The 21,967-nt window shown below is 25.1% G+C and overlaps 1 protein-coding gene and 1 long non-coding RNA gene across 3 annotated transcripts; one reads left to right on the forward strand and one right to left on the reverse strand.

The window, feature by feature from the left end:
* The first annotated feature begins 4,391 nt into the window (after positions 1 to 4,391).
* LOC114182149 lies at positions 4,392 to 10,258 on the forward strand. 2 transcript variants are annotated; one of them, XM_028068935.1, is made up of 6 exons: positions 4,392 to 5,103; positions 5,897 to 5,998; positions 6,264 to 6,521; positions 6,974 to 7,093; positions 7,179 to 7,637; positions 8,384 to 10,258. In XM_028068935.1, the coding sequence occupies exons 1-6, from the start codon at positions 4,738 to 4,740 to the stop codon at positions 10,148 to 10,150; spliced, it is 3,072 nt and encodes a 1,023-aa protein (XP_027924736.1). In that variant the 5' UTR covers positions 4,392 to 4,737; the 3' UTR covers positions 10,151 to 10,258. The 2 variants fall into 2 exon arrangements, with proteins under 2 accessions (XP_027924736.1, XP_027924744.1); XM_028068943.1 differs by lacking the exon at positions 4,392 to 5,103 and having other exon boundaries at positions 6,242 to 6,521.
* A 5,048-nt stretch (positions 10,259 to 15,306) lies between these two features.
* On the reverse strand, positions 15,307 to 17,825 carry LOC114182174. Its single transcript, XR_003604041.1, has 3 exons — positions 17,658 to 17,825; positions 17,476 to 17,546; positions 15,307 to 15,592 (listed from the first exon to the last, which is right to left on the reverse strand). It is a non-coding gene; the product is annotated as an uncharacterized LOC114182174 (long non-coding RNA).
* Between the last annotated feature and the right edge of the window lie 4,142 nt (positions 17,826 to 21,967).

Raw genomic sequence — 21,967 nt, forward strand, 5'->3', positions numbered from 1 at the left:
TATTTAGTATAATAACGTTTTTTATTATTAAAAAAAGCACTTATACTAATAACATCACTATGAATGGTAGTAGTAATAATAATAATAAAAATAATAATGATACTAATAATAACAAACAAATGATAATAATAATAATGTTTATGCTATAAATATTAATGTCAATGTAAATACCAAGGCTAATGTTGCATAATAATAATCTATAATTATATATAAAGATATATACATGAGAAACAAAAACAATTAAGAAGGATAACTAATTGAGATATGATATCGTAATAAATAAAATTAAGATGTGTGTCTAACTATAATAATAATAATAATATTACCATTATAATAATATCGCGTAGTGATAATAATAATAATAATATCATTATAATAATATCGCGTAGTGATAATAGTAATAATAATAATAATAATAATACACTAATCAAATATATAAAGAGATACACATTTTTTATGTCCTTCTTTTGGTTTTACAATTTTATTCTCTTAATTATTATTTATTAAATTTAAAAATTATTCATAATAAAAAATTATTTGTCAGTTTTATCATTCTACCAATTTTAGTAACAATTTTTTTTCAATTCAAAAAATATCAAAATATAGAGATAAAATGAATAACAAAACAAATACAAAAATAAAGTAATTGAAATATGATCTCGTAGTAAATAAAAGTAAAATATGTGTCTAACTATATTAATAATAATAATAATACCATTATAATAATATCGCGTGGTGATAAAAAAAATAATACTAATACCACTACTACTAATAATAATATTAATATTAATATAACTACATATAAAGAGATAAACATCTTTGGTGTACTTTATATTTTATCAATTTTATCCTCTTAATTATTATATTTTAAATTTAAATAATTATTAATAATAAACAAATTATTTTTCAGTTTTATTATTTTACTAATTTTAGTATCTATTTTTTTAAATTGAAATAATTGTTCAAATGAAAAGATAAATGAACAACAAAACAAATAAAAATTACAAGTAATTGAAATATGATTCATACATAGTAATTAGAAGTAAAATGTGTATCTAACAATAATAATAAAAATAATAACAATAATAATAATAATAATTATAATAATTATAGTTCTTAATAATAATATTAGTAATATAATAATATAAATAATTATAATTAATAATAATGATAATAATATTTATAGTTGATAGTAATAATGATTACTAATTATAGTTGATAATAATAATTTGTGATGGATCTTCACCAATAATTTTGGGGGAGCTAAAATAATTTATAGTAAAAAATTTTAAACTCATCAATAACTTATTCGGAATAAAAAGCCCCGGTTATTCCTTTTTGAATGTAAGTAACCATATTGTGTTCAAGAAATTCATCTTTCATCTTATTCCGAAATTTGTTTTGAAAATATTCGTTATAGAAAATGAAACATTAAGAGTTAAATAAAATGAATTAGATAATCAATCAAGTAAAATATCTTTAATTTGTTTGTTTTTGTCAAAGATTGACATAATTCAATAATGGTCAACAAATCTTTCAAATTTGAATGGGTATGAACATCGACAATGAAATGTTGGAGTGAAATTTTAAACTGATAATATATTTATCAATATATATATATATATATATATATATATATATATATATATATTTTTTTTTTTTTTTAAGTTTAAGACAAAAATATAATTTATCATAATCTAATAAAAATTGAGACGTATTACTAACAAAAATATATAATAGTAATAATATTATATATTACAAATAAGAGTAAAAAATTTACTACTAATAATGTTAATAATACTAATAGTAATAATATATAATAGTAACATATAATCATAATAACAATTATTATTATTATTATTATAATACTAATATTTGTTATAATTTTACTACTATCACTATAAATAATATTTGTAATAATATTATTATTAATAATAATTATAAATACTAATACTTATAAAAATACCACAAATAATAATATTATTTATAATTAATATTATAGTTGAAATCATAAATAAATGAAATAATATTATTTATAACCGGGTCCTTTTGTACCAGAGTTTTAAAATGACAAAAAAACTAATTTTTATGACACATGTTAATAAAAAAAATGGGTAATGTAATAATTTTGGTAATATCTTCTTTTCTTAATATGTAATAAATTTCATTTATTACATTATTATTTAGCAATACAATAGTGATAATAAAATTTAAAATAATAATCTTTCACGTTTCAACGAAGAAAATAACCTAAAAGTACAAAATGAATATTTTCTAAAAATTATTTATATATTTATCATACAAATTTTAAATTAAATATTTATTAATTTTATGTTTGTTTTAAAATATCATGACATTTATAAAAAAAGAACTTTTGAAAAAAACAATTAATTATATCAAACTTTTTAATTGTTTTTTTAAATAATTCGTTGTTTATTTATAAAATATTTTTAATTTGTTTAAAATTTACAATTTTATGAATAAATGGCGATAAATGTAATTTTCTTATTTTTTAAATAAATTAAAGATTATACACATTAATTTTATACTCAAATGTTAACAAAATTACTATATTCATACAATTAAAGTTTTTTATTAAATTAATTTAATGTTTTTAAATTCACAAAATAAGTGCATTTTATAAATGATCCTCTCTCTATATATATTAAGAATGTTTATTAAATTGATTTAATATTTTTATTTTATAAAATAAGTTCATTTTATAAATGATCCTATCTCTCTACGTATTTATTATGGTTCCTAAATTTTAAAATATTGATACATTTAAATTAATAACGCTATAATTTAATTATATAAATTTAGAAATAAGGATACTTTTAAATTAATAACATTAAATGAGATTCAAGTTGTTATAATTTAATTATATTTAATTTAGGAGGGTATAAATATATTTTAAAATTATTTTTGGATACTTTTAAATTAATAACATTAAATTAGATTCAAGTAGTTATAATTTAATTATATTTAACTAAGGAGGGTATACATATGTATTTTAAATTTATTTTTGGAATCACATTTTAATTAAGTAATTACTCTATTTAATAAAATAAGTAATTGAAAAACTTATATTTACTAAATAATAATAATTATATAACTTCTTTATTTACAAAATAATTACACATATACTATTTTAATATTATATTATCTATCATTATATGAAAAAATATACTTTTTGATAATTACTTACTAGACAAATTTTACTATTTAAAAAGTAATAATATATATATATATATATATATATATATATATATATATATATAAAATTATAGATATTTTCAAGCTCTGTTATTTTAATATTTACAATATCAGTTTTATAAAATTATCTATTTTAAAGTAATACAAATTTGAATATATTTTAATCTATAATTTTAATATTATTAACACAAATTTTATAAAATTATATATTTTAAAGTTATATTATATTAATATAAAAAAAAAATACACATACATGAGTACATGTGTTTTTTCTAATATATATAATATGTTTATTCATCAAATTAAATATGAAATAAAATAAAATGAAAAAAGACATAAACATATTTTTAATTTAGCTACATTTAATTTTATCTTTCAAATTTAGAATTACTTTCAGTTCTATAAGTTATCTTTAATAAAATTATTTTAATTCATTTGTCAAGGTGTCTTTGATCTAAATTTTGTCCGATTAAGTATCTAAAAGAAAAACAAATATTTGATCAGGTATTTATTGATAATAGAGTAAAATTAAATTATGTTATTGTACAAATGAATTTTTTCTCTCATATATATGTACCACTTTTTTAATAATAATAATAATAATTAATAAGTTAAGAAAACAATATAATTTTGATGGTTTAAAGCTATGAATATCTTATGTTTTGTATTTTGATTTCTATAACTTTTTGTTTGACATTTGGTTAATTGGTAATCTGACCTCCCATCTCTTACATATTTAATAAAATAATGGCAAGAAGTGAATTAAATAAAAGTAAATCTTATATCAGAAAAAATTAAATAATGAAAATATACTTTTTTAGCACATTTACCTTTATATTTCTTATTGCACCACAATTTTTTTTACTAAACAGCGGAATACATTAATTTCATTACATCAATATTTATTTTAGAGGGTTGAAAATGTTAAATTAAATGAATTATTTTTATTATAATTAACTTCAATTTTATTTATTCTAAAGAGTAACCAAACACCTGTAATCAAATGAATAAAATCATAAAAGAATACAAAAAATATTAACAATTTTATAGGTTAATTTTAATTATATATTTTAACTGATAACAGAAAAAAAAAAATTCATTACTTTAAAGAAATGAATATTTTTCAACCAAGATCACAGTTGAACGTGAAAATAGCACCTTCAGGCACTGTGGCTTTCATTGGTAACGCATACAATCCCAATCCCCAATGCGCAGTTCGCTTATATAAACACACTACCTCTCTTCCTACCTTCATCTGTATCTCTATTTCTTTCTCTCTCTCGTAACTTTTTTTATTAATTCTTGTAAATTAGGATTAGGGTTTATATCAATTTGCACTGTACAATTTAAATCAGAACCTTGTGTTCTCATGCATTCCTCTTTTCTTCAAATAAAACCGGTCCTAGAACCAATCAAGGGGATGCTATTTCGTGCCCCAAATCCAGTTCTTTCCGTAAGTGAGAGCTCATTAGGGTTAAGAATAGGGTTTTAGATGCGTTTTTGTTTCTGATTCGAATCAACATGGAGAGTACGCGCAGAACCTTGGATAGATCTAGAGAACTGGGTTCCAAGAAGCCTCGATTGATCGATGAACTCAGTGCCCGACAGTTACCTCAACGACAGCAAGGGTCCGGGGTAGTTGCTTCCTTGGTGTCTGCAAGGGCTCGAGTAAATGATAGGGACTCCGAAAGCAGCGAATCCGGTCGCGGGGGTGGGTACCAGCCTCAGCCGCAGCCTCACCATGAGCTTGTGACTCAGTATAAGACCGCTCTTGCTGAGCTTACTTTCAATTCAAAGCCTATAATTACGAACTTGACTATTATAGCCGGAGAGAATCAGTCTGCTGCCAAGGCAATTGCCGACACTGTTTGTGCTAACATTCTAGAGGTGAACAAAATGTGCTGCCCGTGCGTATTGAATTGAACTGTAATGGATTTTTGGAATAAAGCAAGAACAATTCGACTTGAATTCTATGATTTGTGATATTTGGTGTTTGTTATTGTTTTTTAATGTATGGGATGATGAATTGGATTGTTGTTGTAGATTGAAATGCTAGAGGAAAAGGGACATCCATCGTTTGTTGAATATCACCTTATCTTATTGGCCCTGTGAGAGTAGATTGGTTTTTAAGTGGTGCTTTATGTCCTGCACCTAAAATCCTTTTGAAGCATATTTAGTTCTCTAATTAGCATTATGAAGAGAAGTTGTCCTTTTGCCAAATGACGGTAGTTTGGTTAATTTTAAATCGGTGTTTGACTGGTAATCACACTGGGAAGTGGTTCTCCACAATTTGCTAGGTGTTTTCTTCATTTTTTATGCAAAAGGGATTAATAATCTTGGTAAACATTGATTTTTCCTGTGACAACTACGGAATCATTAAACAGTTTTCATTCTTAAATACCCGAAGGTATAGCTTTATCACCTGTATTAGTCCTGGTGGATTTGAGCAGAATTGCCTCTCATAGGTGATAACACTAGTCTTAAACCAGAACCAGTTACTAATCTCAATCAGTAATAAAGTTTGATTATGAAATTCTGTGCCAACTTCTGATTGGATTATACATTGTTTTCAGCTGTTTTCCCTGTTTGCATCTGTCATGACAATCTTATTCTTGTCATCGTGTTTTTTAACTTTAGAAAAAAGGTATAGTGTAATTGAAACAAGTTAATGACATTCCAGGTTCCAAGTGATCAAAAACTGCCGTCTCTTTATCTCTTAGACAGTATTGTTAAGAACATCGGGCGGGATTATATAAAGTATTTTGCTGTCAGATTACCTGAGGTCAGATACTCACTATCCTTAACCATTATCTTCATGCCTTTATTTTGATACACTTTTTATTATATATGATGAATCCTTTGGACAGTGAAGTTTTTAAATTTTATACTGAACTGTTCTGACACTAGATTAAGTGACTCGTGAGATTGTTAAGTTATATACTCATAATGAAATGGAAACAATTTTTCCCTATGCATTTTTGCTTTGACATATGTTTTCTAATTCTATACACCTATTTTTAACTAGGTACTACTACTTTACATTTTAGGTATTCTGCAAGGCTTACAGACAGGTTGATCCTATTGTCCATTCAAGTATGAAACATCTTTTTGGAACTTGGAAAGGAGTCTTTCCTCCTCAGTGCCTTCAGATGATTGAGAAGGAGCTTGGCTTTACACCTGCAGTCAATGGTTCAGCTTCAGTATCTGCTACAGTCAGGAATGATTTGCAGTCACAACGCCCTCCTCACAGTATCCATGTGAATCCAAAGTATTTAGAAAGGCAGCGTCTCCAGCAGTCAAGTACGGTATGTGAACCATTGCACCAAAAACTTGTTCTTTAAAGGTCTGGATAGTTGCATTTTGAAAGGAAAATTCAAGCTTTGATACTGTTACAAATTTTTATGTGATGAATTGAAATTTGCAGTCATGTGTTCCTTGGATGTTGAAATGAATGGAAGACATGTAATTGGCATCCAATTTTGATCTTTATTTTGATACACTATACAGTATTTTCAATTGGAATTTTTCCATTAAACTACTTTAAATTTCTCTTGATCATAAATTTCCATGATTTTGTGGTTCTAATTATGATTTGGCAGGTGATGATATATATGTGCTATTAACCTTGCTAGGGTTTAGTTTAAAGTAATATTTTGAATGCCATCTCCCTATTATTTTCATATACATATACCAGTCTTTTCATCCACTATCACTTGTACTTATTTCTTTTGCCGTCTCCTTTTTTAATGCCATGAAGAGTAAAGGAGTTGTTGATGACATGACTGGAGCTTTGTTAACCTCAAATGAGGATTCAGAGAGGCCAAATAGAGCTTTGGGTGCTTCTCGACCATGGCTGGATCCTAGGATTAACATGCTTGTATGTGATCTAGCTGTTTCCTTTTCCTCTTTATGCTATTATCTCTCGCAGCTGTTGTATCTTAATGTAGTGATGTGTATTGCAGAATAATCAGCACACACAGAGAGATGCATTTAATGATTCTGTTCCTGAGAAGAGCATTGATGGATCATTTGGAGGCAGTCAATATGGTTCTGGCATTTCTAGTAATTTGGTCTCAGGGGCTGGAAGAACTGGAACTAAGCTCATTGATTTAGGGCAAGAAAAAACATGGTCCAAAACAGATGGTGGTGATGCAGAGACCATATCTGGGCAAAAAAACGGTTTCAGTCTCAAGCGTAGTCTTTCAACTCGTGAAGCACCAAAGTCCATAAATTTGAAAGCACAACGTCGGCCAGGCCTAACTTTAACTCAGATATGGAACAATATGATGTCAGATAACTGGAAAAATTCCGAAGAGGAGGAGTTCACGTGGGATGAGATGAACTCTGGTTTGACTGATCATGGACCTAATGTGTCCAGCAATTTGAGCACAGATTCATGGATGACAGATGATGAAAATTTGGTAAGCTTGCTAAAAGGGTCAGTTGCACTGCCATTTTGTTTGCGATTTTTCTACTAATTTATAAAATGAAGTACATTCCTTTGTTATGTAACATGATTCTATTTGAAATGATCCTCCAAATTTATAAAACTCCTGCTAATTTTAGAAACCCTTTTCCTACTACTACATTTTTCACAAAGCAATCAAGACTGGTTAATGTGGCTAATTTCGATCAGAAAACTCCACTTACTATGTGAGTTTTTTCACTTTCAGCAAAAACTAGAACATCATTTAGTGTTACTCTTCCCCTTAAAAAGTTGCTCTTTTCTAAGCTTCGAATTATGAGACAATCCCTATCTTGAAATATAGGGGACATTACAGATAATCATATTAAAGGAAGAGGCCAATTTCTTGATAGTGAGGGCAATTGAACTAAATAGCGTGCGTGGTAACATGCAGTTGCCCCAAATATTTTAAATTGTGTATAACAAGAAAAGTTGTTTTGTAATCAGTCTAAGGCCAAAAGCACGAATTCCCTTAGATAACTTGCCTAACAAGCACTGATATATCAAAGTCGAGCAATCCAAAGTTTTAAAAAGCCTAATACAAACTAAGAATAAAACTCTAATTTAATTTGGTATAAGATATCCTGGTTCTCTACTTTCAAATCCTGGTAGTTAAACCACTTAATCCCTAAATCCAAAATTATCTGAAACTTCATAAATTTCAATGGATATACATGACTGATTTATTTTTTCAATGTGCAGGAAGGTGAAGATCACCTACATATTCAACACCCTTATGGGGTAAAGGTTGATAAGGAAATATCCACTGTTAAGAAACAACTGCCTGGTTTTGGTGGCCATCCACCTTCATCATGGCAGTTGCAGAAGCATCACACAATTGATAAGTTGAATCTGAAGCCAGGTTACTCAGAAGGATTTGTGTCCACTATTAGTGGCTTACCAGCCAACGCAAGTTCTTTACCTATCAAGAAGGGGAACCAGTCTTTTACGTCAAAGGCAATAGTAGGATTGTCCAAAACTGTAGAGCCACAATTTGATTCTGGGGAGACCGAATCCCCTTCTGGGCAGTCACCTTTGCATCGACAGTCTCCATCACTGCCAGGAGCAGTATACCACCCTCATTCAATGCAAAATTTGCCTGAGCAAGAAATGCCCCAGGATCTCAAAACATCTCAATTTTTGGGAGGTCCAACTAGTCAGCCCATTAGAGATCGCTCACCTACCCTTCATCCCGTCGTTCAGGTTGGTAACATGCGAAGAACACAGGAAAAGGACATGCAGGGCACGTTTCAACCAAAGCTTCAGCAACAGCAGCTCGACTCTTCTCAGGCTGAAGTTTTTGCCAAAACTAAGCTGCCGCCCCTGTCTAAAGTTTCTTTAACCAAAGAAGTTTCAGAACAGTCAACCAAGAATAATTTGTCAGCTGCAGCTGTGAAGAGTGGAATCATTCCCAAGAAATCAATTACCAGTAATCTGGATCCAAGGAAGCATCTATCCAAGTCTGGGGTTCAGCTTCCTCCTTCTGGCAGGTCTTCTCCTGCAACATTAATTTCTTCGGGGTCTGCAGTGGCATCAACATCTTTATTGGATCCTCTGCACAAAGATTCATCTTCGCTGCCCAAAAAACCTCAAGGAAAGGCTGGACAACCGCCACAAAGGCCTTCTACTCAGCCACCTGCTTCCTCTAATGTGAATGCTGCAAAAAGTAATGTAAACCCAATCGCAAACCTTTTAAGTTCATTGGTTGCAAAGGGTTTGATATCTGCAGAAACTGAATCACCGACTATGGTACCAAGCGAGGTGCTGAAAGGATCCAGAGATAAAACTGTAAACATCATTACCAGTAGCTCTTTCCCAGTTACATCAGTTTCTGATTCCGCAGCTGTCCCAGCATCATCTACCACCAGAGATGAGGAAGACGCTGCTACAAAATCTTCTCTTCCCTCAGCTCAATCAACTAGCACGAAAATCAGAAATCTCATTGGCTTTGATTTTAAACCTAATGTAATTCGAGAATTCCATGAACCGGTAATTAGGGAATTATTGGATGATTTCCCTCATCATTGCAAAAGTTGCGGTATTAGGTTTAAACCAGAAGAACAGTATAAGAGACACTTGGAGTGGCATGCCACAAGAGAGCATGGTCCAATTAAAGTATCCAGAAGTTGGTATGCAAAGTCAAGTGATTGGATTGCTGGCAAGGTAGACTATTCATCTGAGCTTGAGTTTACCGACTCTGTTGTTGTACACGACAAAGAAACAGAAAGCAGTCATTTGGATACGATGATTCGAGCAGATGAAAATCAGTGTTTGTGTGTATTGTGTGGCGAGCTATTTGAAGATGTATACTGTCACGAAAGAAACGAGTGGATGTTCAAAGGGGCCGTTTACATGAACTGCTCGGATTACAATGATGAGATGGAAAGTAGAAATGTGGGTCCCATCATTCATGCCAAATGCTTATCAGAGAACTCAATGTTCACCAATTTAGTAAGAGACCTGTTATGATATAGATGTCTTTCATTCAAGTAGTGTATTTAATCATGTTTTTCTTCTGACATAATTTGACCACTTTAATGTGAATTATAATTTTCAAGGAGAGACTTGATATTCAAATGGGTTTATCTTGCATTGTGTGAGAAAGAAAAAAGAGTAAAGCAACTGTTCATCTTGTCTTTACTTCAATGAATAAGGGTAAGGAATTAAAAAGGAACAAAGATAAGGGAACTGCAATTGCATATGAAAGCAAACAACAAAAGAAATCAAATAAATATTTCAGAGGCATCTGAAGGGAGATATGACTTAAGGAATTTGTCTTTGAGGATGGATATGCATGTATTTTAGCATGTCCAAGATCGTTTTCTTAACATTATTCCGTTGAGATATTATTCATTTTAAAATAAAAAATAAGTGTTTTGTTACGGTTTTATTTTTATAAAGCATCTTAAAGTATGAAAAAGAAGAAATATTTAAATTGTCTATTAAATCTTAACTTTTAAGCAATGTGAAACTCTTAAGCATGATAAAAACATAAGTCCCCAGTCGCAAAGTCTAAAGAAAATAACAGGTCATCCCAATGGAGGGCTTAAGGGACCAATGATAAGGTGGCTTAGTGGTTAGAAGAAAGGAAGGAGGGGAAGGTCGTCGATCCCTCCTACTAACAAATTGGAGAAATAAGATTGGTTTAGTGGGATTTAGAAGAAAGGGTGGGAGAGATTCTGAGTTCAGCTCTCTAGCTAACAAAAACTAACAACTAACAATTATCGATAAAAGAGAAAAGGGACCGATGTTAAGTTATTGACCCCAGGGTGAATGCCAATATGTTTTGATTCCAAGATTAATGATAGAATCGCTATCAATCACCATAGATCTAGAGCGTGAAACTTCGTCATCATTTTGTCCTTAGAAGACGTCAAGATGGAAGGAGGAAGAGGGTATTTGACAGATCATCCCCAATGGAATCCTTAAGGACGGATGGTTCCGTTGTCGACTTTATGGTAAGTGTCAATGTTTTGATCATAAGTATGATGATAAGATTATTGTCAATCACTATATATTCGAAGTATTATCCACTTTGAAGTGTACTCTATCACAATTTATCTTTAAATGACATGAAATATGAAAAGAGGAAATAATATTTAAATTATTTGTTAACTAATGCAAATTACATATTTAATGTATTTAATGTGTGATAATTAAAAAGTAATTCAACTTTATAACCGATAACTAAAAATTAACAAATGACAATATTACTTGTCCATTGTTATATTAACACTAAATTATTCTCTTATTCTAACATCTCATTGATTATTAAGAAAATCTAGAGTACTTATTTGTCTAAAAAAGCCAAACTATTTTATATTTCAGTTATATAAACTAATATATTGATCTGTGACCCGTGCGTACGCACGGGTCTTATTTGTTTTATTTTGTATATTAAAATAATAAAATAGGAAAAGTATTATGTAATGAAATATTATAAAAATTAAATTATATTGTTGTAAATGTTATTATTAAAGTAATAAAATAGTAAATCTAAGTGATGCAATAATAATTTCAATTTTAAATATAATAAATAGAATTGATTTTAGTTAATTCTAAATTAATTATACCCATACCCATTTTCTTACTACTTCAATATTAATTTTAATTAATTTTTATAAAATAATAAAAAATTATGGTAAAATAAACATAATATTATCAAATATTCAATATTAGAAGGATGATTGTTTTTTCGATATCAAATACTGTAAAATAAATTATAATTGTTTACATTTTAGATTATAATACTAAATAAAATTTAATGAAAACCAACACATTTATTAAATTTACAAACATTAATGAAACCTAATTGATAAAATTTTAAAATATTTTTTAAAAAATATAAAAGGAAAATAAATATTCAAATTAAAATATATTTTAAATGTTTGTTTACTTCAATCTTTTAAATTGTAATGAATATTTTTTTATACACTAATAAAAGTTATAATACATCATTTGATCAAAATGATACAAAGAACAAATAATAATCATAATAAAAGTTTTAAATAAATTATAATTTTTTACATTTTAAATTATAATACCAAATAAAATTTCATGAGAACCAACACATTTATTAAATTTGCAAACATTAATGAAACCTAGTTGATAAAATTTAAAAATATTTTTTTAAAAATATAAAAGGAAAACAAATATTCAAATTAAAATATATTTTAAATGTTTGCTTACTTCAATCTTTTAAATTCTAATGAATCTTTTTTTTATACAATAATAAAAGTTATAATACATTACTTGATCAAAATGATACAAAAAAAATAATAATCATAATAATAAAATTTTAACATAGATCTTGTATCTTTTGAACTTCAATTATGTTGGATGGTGATAAAAAATATTCATGACAATACATTAAATTTTTATATTGTAATAAATAAAAATTATTTATACAATTATAGTGAAAAAATTACAGTATGATTGATAATGAGTTATAAAATAAAAAATAATTAGATAAATATATCGAAATAGTATTCTATATAATGAAAATAAACAACATATAAAAATATTAAAAAATTAACAAATGTTTACAAACAATTTGAAAGACTATTGAAAGAAATCGCACAAAGAAAAGAAATGTATAATTAAGGGTATGATAAGTTGAAAAATATCTCAGAGATATAAGAAAACTTTTAAAATATCAACATATATACTCAATGGTTGAGAAATAACAAAAATTATTTTAGCGAAACAAAAGAGTTCTTCAAATGAAACAAAAACTAATAATAATAAGTAAAGAATTATTTTATATTACCTAGTAAATGAAAGGTTTGTGCTATTAAATATTTAAATTGAGAATATTAAACATTCTCATGTGAAAGAAAAATATATAATAAATAAAAATATTAAAAAATAATAAAAATATTCAAATGTGAGACATAAAATTTTTTAATTGACATACATCTTTTTAACATAATTACATAAAAGTTATGATAAGTTGAAAAATATAATTGAGATGCGAATAAGTTTCATGACAAACCAAATAATTATAAGAAATAAGAAATAATATATATATATATATATATATATATATATATATGTGTGTGTGTGTGTGTGTGATTACTTAATTAATTGTGAATATTTTAATAATTTAAACGGTGACAGCTATTATGGCAGGGATATGTACATCCTCATACTTGAACAAGTCGGGGATTCCTCATACTCATACCCATACCCAGTCAATGCGGGGATTATCCGTCAAAATGGGGATGGGTTCAAGTAATACCCATATGAACGAGTTTATTTGTCATCTCTAGCCATAATAATAATAATAATAATAATACCATTATAATAATATCTCGTAGTGATAAAAATAATAATAATACAATAACTACATATATAAAGAAATATACATTTGTTGTGTCCTCTTTTGTTTATACAATTTTATCCTCTTAATTATTATTAGCGAACAAACAGGCGCTGTCGCGCCTGTGTATCCGCATTTTTTAATTTTTATAAGATTAATAATATTTATTTTTAAAATATATATAATAAATTTTAAAATAGTTGTTAAATAAAATAATTGTTTGAAAATGTTTTTAGAATAACGGTCAAAATAAAAAAGATTTAAAAAAATGGTTACAGAAAAAATAATTATAAAATAATTAATTTTTAAAATAGTAATTAAGGGTAAAATTGGAAAATGAAAAGTGGACACAAAAAGAGGAATCCCCTTTTTATATTGTTATAGATTTTTTAAATTAAAATAAATAATAAAAATTATTTTTTCATTTTAATAATTTTAGTAACTATTTTTTTAATTCAAATAATTACATAAATATAAAAATAAAATGAACAATAAAACAAATAAAAAATACAAATAATTGAGATATAATCTTGTAGTAAATAAATGTAAAATGTGTGTTTAACTATAATAATAATAATAACAATAATAATAATAGATAATAATAATAATAATAACACTTAAATAATATCGCGTAGTGATAATAATAATAATAATAATAATACAACTACATATATAAAGAGATAAACATCTTTGATGTCTTTTTTTGTTTTTTCAATTTTATCTTCTTATTTGTTATATTTTAAACTTAAATAATTATTTAAAATAAAAAAATCATTTTTCAGTTTTATTATTTTACTAATTTTAGTAACTATTTTTTTGAATTGAAATAAGGATTAAATATGTTTTTGGTCCCTTAACTTTTAGTGAATTTTGGAATTAGTCTATTTCGAAACTTTAAACCAATTTAGTTCTTCATATTTCGAAATATGTGGGTTTAGTCATTTTAATCAAATTTTATTACGTACACATTTTAGAATTGTATTTGAGTTGTTTATATTGTTTAACACATTCTTCCTTTAATGTCAAGTCAAATACTATTAAACGCGCTTGAAATGTCAAATAAACTTAACAAAATTTGATTAAAATGACTAAATTCACGTATTTCGAAAGATGAAGGACTAAACTGGTCCAAAGTTAATTGGTCCAAAGTGTCGAAATGAACTAATTCCAAAATTCACTGAAAGTTAAGGGACCAAAAACATATTTAACCGTTGAAATAATTATTCAAATATGAAGATAAATAAACAATAAAACAAATAAAAGGATAAAGTAATTGAAATATGATTCATAGATAGTAAGTAAAAGTAAAATATGTATGTAACCATAATAATAAAAACAATAATAATAATAATAATTATTATTATAATAATTATAGTTCTAATTAATAATAGTAGTAGTAATGATAATACTTATAATAATAATAGTAATATAATAATAGAAATAATTGTAGTTAATAATGATAATAATAATACTTATAGTTGGTAGTAATATTCATAATAATAATTATAGTTGATAACAACAATTATAGTTAATAATAATTATAATTATAATTAGAGTTGATAATAATAATAATAATAATAATAATAATAATAATAATTAGAGTTATGATCGATAATAATAACACTAATATAAAACTAAAATAATAAATATGATGAAAATAAGTCTATATTGTTGTAAATGTTATTATTAATTAAATTAAGTTGTAAATTCAGTTTTAAATATAATAAATAAAATTAATATCACAATATGGTGCGGTTAGTTGTGACATCCCATTTTAAATAGAGTAGTCTACTAAAAATTAAGCATCACATAATTATAATGTAAAAGAGCACATATCATGAAGCATACATGTACTGACTATTACAGTTATCCATAGTATACTTGGAATAAAAGCTTAGGCACACCACAATTGCCATAAAAAGGACACAAGGGTACTATTGTTTTACAAAAGATTGCTCATAGAGCAAGGAATCTAAATAAACAAGAGTTCTTCAAAAAGTGGCTCAACAGTGAGCCATAACCCAGACTAAGGGGATCACTCTACACAGCAGCATCTTCACCATCTTGAGTTCTACCAAGGGTTTCCACATCTGCTCACACCAATAAATTGGTGATCATTGCAAAAGAGAAAGCAAAGCAAGGAACAAACAAAAGTGAAAGGGTAAGCTAGAGTAAAATATTTTAACATGTTATCAAGCAACCAAATGATAAAACAGGTTATAATCAAACAAAGCAGTAGGCACCCAAATCATGTGAAAGCAAACAATTGCAAGACTCTATGACTCAATATCCGGATCATACTCTTGATATAGAATTCTAAAGGAAGTATGCACCTGTGTTGGTTTCTAAACTCTGCAGAGTTTAGACGCAAGGGATTATCACCCAACCACACACAGGGTTAATTCTCTAATGTCTTAGGCCCAATATGTCCCAAGACTAGGACCTCCTGCCACTCTCACCACATAAATCATTCTGCTCTATGTGATCGTGAACGATTATTAGAGTTTAGGATACCTTCCTTTATCTAGACATCTCCTATATCAATACACTAACTACCATTACCAAGAGTTTCCCTTGAAACTCTTTTACCAACAAATTTCCACATGCCATCTCAAGAATTCAATTTTCATGCCATTTCACCACCAACCACAAAACAAGTCATGCTTTCCATACCAACATTCTCATTATCAATCTCATTAAAGCATACAAACAGGCATGATCATCTATATTGAGTAAGGGAAAATTAAAGAAAACCATCATGAAACAAACAACAGTCAACACAGCCTCTCCTACCTGAGTTTCATAGGAATGACTTAAAAAAAACATGTATTATCATTGAAAATCTGACATTTGTTTTAAACTTACAAATATATAAATAGTTTTAATAATATTTGAGAGTAGCATATAAAATTAAAACCATTGTTAAACTTGCATGTGAAAGACTTTGAACAAATTATGTTAAATTGGTAATTGGTAATTAATGCATTTAAAAACAAACATTTTTCTTTTATAATAATGAGAATAAAAATTATTGTCATTTATTCTTATACAAGGATCAAAGATATTGGTATTCTAAAATGTAACAAAATGATTAAAATTTTATCAGAAAACTAAAAGAATATATATATATATATATATATATATATATATATATATATATATATATATATATATATATATATTGACCTTTACTAGGAGAGGAAAGACATTACTAATTATGAGATGAAGAAAAAAGTAACAGGTCTGAAAATCAATACATGTATGGATTCATGATAACACTTGCAACAAAATAATGTCTTTTACAACAGTGTATTATGTTCTCATCAAACTAGTTTACTCTCGTGAAAATAGTTACATATATAATAATTTAATTTTTTTTAACCAAAATATAATTTACCCAGAAGGGAATACTCCTCACATTTATACTTTTATCTAGATTTTTAATTTTTACAAAACATAAAATGTACTCGATGCAATATGAAAATTGTCAAGGGACATGCCATTTTTAATGTAAGCATCAACACCTTAAATTATTTTCTACAAATCCTGCACAGGGGAAATTTTCAATAAAGAATAATTTAAACAAGATATCAATCCACAAATGTTTTAAAAAAAAGAATTTTACTTAGTTCATACTTCAACATAAACCCAAGTCTTCAGAGATTGAGACCAAAGGCAAACTATTTTCATGAATAAAATCTCAACAAATAAATAAAAGTATCTAATGTTAATGATTCAATGCGGGCAACAATCAACATCTAAAATTTCAACCAAGGAAACTATGTACAGAAAACAACATACCCTTAAAAGGATAAATATTAAATACAGTCAGATACTATACCAATAAAAGTACAGAAATGATGCACCTTGTCCAGCAACAGTTAAATTACAAGGTGCTTTCTGTCACATAAATCTGATGCCTATATAGAAAGCATAATAACTTTAAAAAAACACAAACTCTAACTTCCCTTACCTCGAATGGAGCTAAACGTTCTTAAAGAACTCTTGGTGGAAGAGAACCAGAACCAATAACAGCTTAATGAGCTGAAAACAAACGCACGAGCACGAAAAAGAACTTAGATTTGATAGAGATTAAGGTAGGACCAGAACTTAGGAGCTGAAAACAAAAGGAAGCAAGGGAAGGAATCAACTTACGTGGTAGAAAGATGTTTCAACTATGGAAATCAAGGAACTTGTTCAAGCCCTAGCAGAGCTTTCTGCTTCAGCACCAGAGACACAAAGAGGACTATTTTCTGTAAAAGTGACAGAATGAAGGGTAAGTGACTGTGAGGGGGGTCTTGGGGGTCCAAAGTGGGCTGAACTTGGACCCTTAAATGGCTAAGCCCAACCCCTCTTTAGGACAGAGTTTAAAATAGAGAAAGGGGTCTCACATTATTGATTTTACAAAATAAGTATAATAGTATATGACACGTGCGTGTACATGCATTTTTTTATTTATTTCAAATATATTTAGAATAATAATATAATTGTTATTATATTTATTTAACCATTAAAAATAGTAATAATATTATTAATAGAAATTATAAATTATAAAAGATTAAAAATCTATTTAGCAAAAGTATTTAGTATAATAACGTTTTTTATTATTAAAAAAAGCACTTATACTAATAACATCACTATGAATGGTAGTAGTAATAATAATAATAAAAATAATAATGATACTAATAATAACAAACAAATGATAATAATAATAATGTTTATGCTATAAATATTAATGTCAATGTAAATACCAAGGCTAATGTTGCATAATAATAATCTATAATTATATATAAAGATATATACATGAGAAACAAAAACAATTAAGAAGGATAACTAATTGAGATATGATATCGTAATAAATAAAATTAAGATGTGTGTCTAACTATAATAATAATAATAATATTACCATTATAATAATATCGCGTAGTGATAATAATAATAATAATATCATTATAATAATATCGCGTAGTGATAATAGTAATAATAATAATAATAATAATACACTAATCAAATATATAAAGAGATACACATTTTTTATGTCCTTCTTTTGGTTTTACAATTTTATTCTCTTAATTATTATTTATTAAATTTAAAAATTATTCATAATAAAAAATTATTTGTCAGTTTTATCATTCTACCAATTTTAGTAACAATTTTTTTTCAATTCAAAAAATATCAAAATATAGAGATAAAATGAATAACAAAACAAATACAAAAATAAAGTAATTGAAATATGATCTCGTAGTAAATAAAAGTAAAATATGTGTCTAACTATATTAATAATAATAATAATACCATTATAATAATATCGCGTGGTGATAAAAAAAATAATACTAATACCACTACTACTAATAATAATATTAATATTAATATAACTACATATAAAGAGATAAACATCTTTGGTGTACTTTATATTTTATCAATTTTATCCTCTTAATTATTATATTTTAAATTTAAATAATTATTAATAATAAACAAATTATTTTTCAGTTTTATTATTTTACTAATTTTAGTATCTATTTTTTTAAATTGAAATAATTGTTCAAATGAAAAGATAAATGAACAACAAAACAAATAAAAATTACAAGTAATTGAAATATGATTCATACATAGTAATTAGAAGTAAAATGTGTATCTAACAATAATAATAAAAATAATAACAATAATAATAATAATAATTATAATAATTATAGTTCTTAATAATAATATTAGTAATATAATAATATAAATAATTATAATTAATAATAATGATAATAATATTTATAGTTGATAGTAATAATGATTACTAATTATAGTTGATAATAATAATTTGTGATGGATCTTCACCAATAATTTTGGGGGAGCTAAAATAATTTATAGTAAAAAATTTTAAACTCATCAATAACTTATTCGGAATAAAAAGCCCCGGTTATTCCTTTTTGAATGTAAGTAACCATATTGTGTTCAAGAAATTCATCTTTCATCTTATTCCGAAATTTGTTTTGAAAATATTCGTTATAGAAAATGAAACATTAAGAGTTAAATAAAATGAATTAGATAATCAATCAAGTAAAATATCTTTAATTTGTTTGTTTTTGTCAAAGATTGACATAATTCAATAATGGTCAACAAATCTTTCAAATTTGAATGGGTATGAACATCGACAATGAAATGTTGGAGTGAAATTTTAAACTGATAATATATTTATCAATATATATATATATATATATATATATATATATATATATATATTTTTTTTTTTTTTTAAGTTTAAGACAAAAATATAATTTATCATAATCTAATAAAAATTGAGACGTATTACTAACAAAAATATATAATAGTAATAATATTATATATTACAAATAAGAGTAAAAAATTTACTACTAATAATGTTAATAATACTAATAGTAATAATATATAATAGTAACATATAATCATAATAACAATTATTATTATTATTATTATAATACTAATATTTGTTATAATTTTACTACTATCACTATAAATAATATTTGTAATAATATTATTATTAATAATAATTATAAATACTAATACTTATAAAAATACCACAAATAATAATATTATTTATAATTAATATTATAGTTGAAATCATAAATAAATGAAATAATATTATTTATAACCGGGTCCTTTTGTACCAGAGTTTTAAAATGACAAAAAAACTAATTTTTATGACACATGTTAATAAAAAAAATGGGTAATGTAATAATTTTGGTAATATCTTCTTTTCTTAATATGTAATAAATTTCATTTATTACATTATTATTTAGCAATACAATAGTGATAATAAAATTTAAAATAATAATCTTTCACGTTTCAACGAAGAAAATAACCTAAAAGTACAAAATGAATATTTTCTAAAAATTATTTATATATTTATCATACAAATTTTAAATTAAATATTTATTAATTTTATGTTTGTTTTAAAATATCATGACATTTATAAAAAAAGAACTTTTGAAAAAAACAATTAATTATATCAAACTTTTTAATTGTTTTTTTAAATAATTCGTTGTTTATTTATAAAATATTTTTAATTTGTTTAAAATTTACAATTTTATGAATAAATGGCGATAAATGTAATTTTCTTATTTTTTAAATAAATTAAAGATTATACACATTAATTTTATACTCAAATGTTAACAAAATTACTATATTCATACAATTAAAGTTTTTTATTAAATTAATTTAATGTTTTTAAATTCACAAAATAAGTGCATTTTATAAATGATCCTCTCTCTATATATATTAAGAATGTTTATTAAATTGATTTAATATTTTTATTTTATAAAATAAGTTCATTTTATAAATGATCCTATCTCTCTACGTATTTATTATGGTTCCTAAATTTTAAAATATTGATACATTTAAATTAATAACGCTATAATTTAATTATATAAATTTAGAAATAAGGATACTTTTAAATTAATAACATTAAATGAGATTCAAGTTGTTATAATTTAATTATATTTAATTTAGGAGGGTATAAATATATTTTAAAATTATTTTTGGATACTTTTAAATTAATAACATTAAATTAGATTCAAGTAGTTATAATTTAATTATATTTAACTAAGGAGGGTATACATATGTATTTTAAATTTATTTTTGGAATCACATTTTAATTAAGTAATTACTCTATTTAATAAAATAAGTAATTGAAAAACTTATATTTACTAAATAATAATAATTATATAACTTCTTTATTTACAAAATAATTACACATATACTATTTTAATATTATATTATCTATCATTATATGAAAAAATATACTTTTTGATAATTACTTACTAGACAAATTTTACTATTTAAAAAGTAATAATATTATATATATATATATATATATATATATATATATATATAAAATTATAGATATTTTCAAGCTCTGTTATTTTAATATTTACAATATCAGTTTTATAAAATTATCTATTTTAAAGTAATACAAATTTGAATATATTTTAATCTATAATTTTAATATTATTAACACAAATTTTATAAAATTATATATTTTAAAGTTATATTATATTAATATAAAAAAAAAATACACATACATGAGTACATGTGTTTTTTCTAATATATATAATATGTTTATTCATCAAATTAAATATGAAATAAAATAAAATGAAAAAAGACATAAACATATTTTTAATTTAGCTACATTTAATTTTATCTTTCAAATTTAGAATTACTTTCAGTTCTATAAGTTATCTTTAATAAAATTATTTTAATTCATTTGTCAAGGTGTCTTTGATCTAAATTTTGTCCGATTAAGTATCTAAAAGAAAAACAAATATTTGATCAGGTATTTATTGATAATAGAGTAAAATTAAATTATGTTATTGTACAAATGAATTTTTTCTCTCATATATATGTACCACTTTTTTAATAATAATAATAATAATTAATAAGTTAAGAAAACAATATAATTTTGATGGTTTAAAGCTATGAATATCTTATGTTTTGTATTT

Source organism: Vigna unguiculata, chromosome 1, assembly GCF_004118075.2.
Source record: "Vigna unguiculata cultivar IT97K-499-35 chromosome 1, ASM411807v1, whole genome shotgun sequence".
Lineage (NCBI taxonomy): Eukaryota > Viridiplantae > Streptophyta > Magnoliopsida > Fabales > Fabaceae > Vigna > Vigna unguiculata.

What these genes read in the sequence shown, in the direction of transcription:
- LOC114182149 (XM_028068935.1), top strand. Translation starts at nt 4,738, where the DNA reads ATGGAGAGTACGCGCAGAACCTTGGATAGATCTAGAGAACTGGGTTCC. An exon ending in GTCTCCAGCAGTCAAGTACG is followed by an intron (nt 6,522 to 6,973) that starts GTATGTGAACCA and finishes AATGCCATGAAG; the next exon opens with AGTAAAGGAGTTGTTGATGA. An exon ending in ATCCTAGGATTAACATGCTT is followed by an intron (nt 7,094 to 7,178) that starts GTATGTGATCTA and finishes TGTGTATTGCAG; the next exon opens with AATAATCAGCACACACAGAG.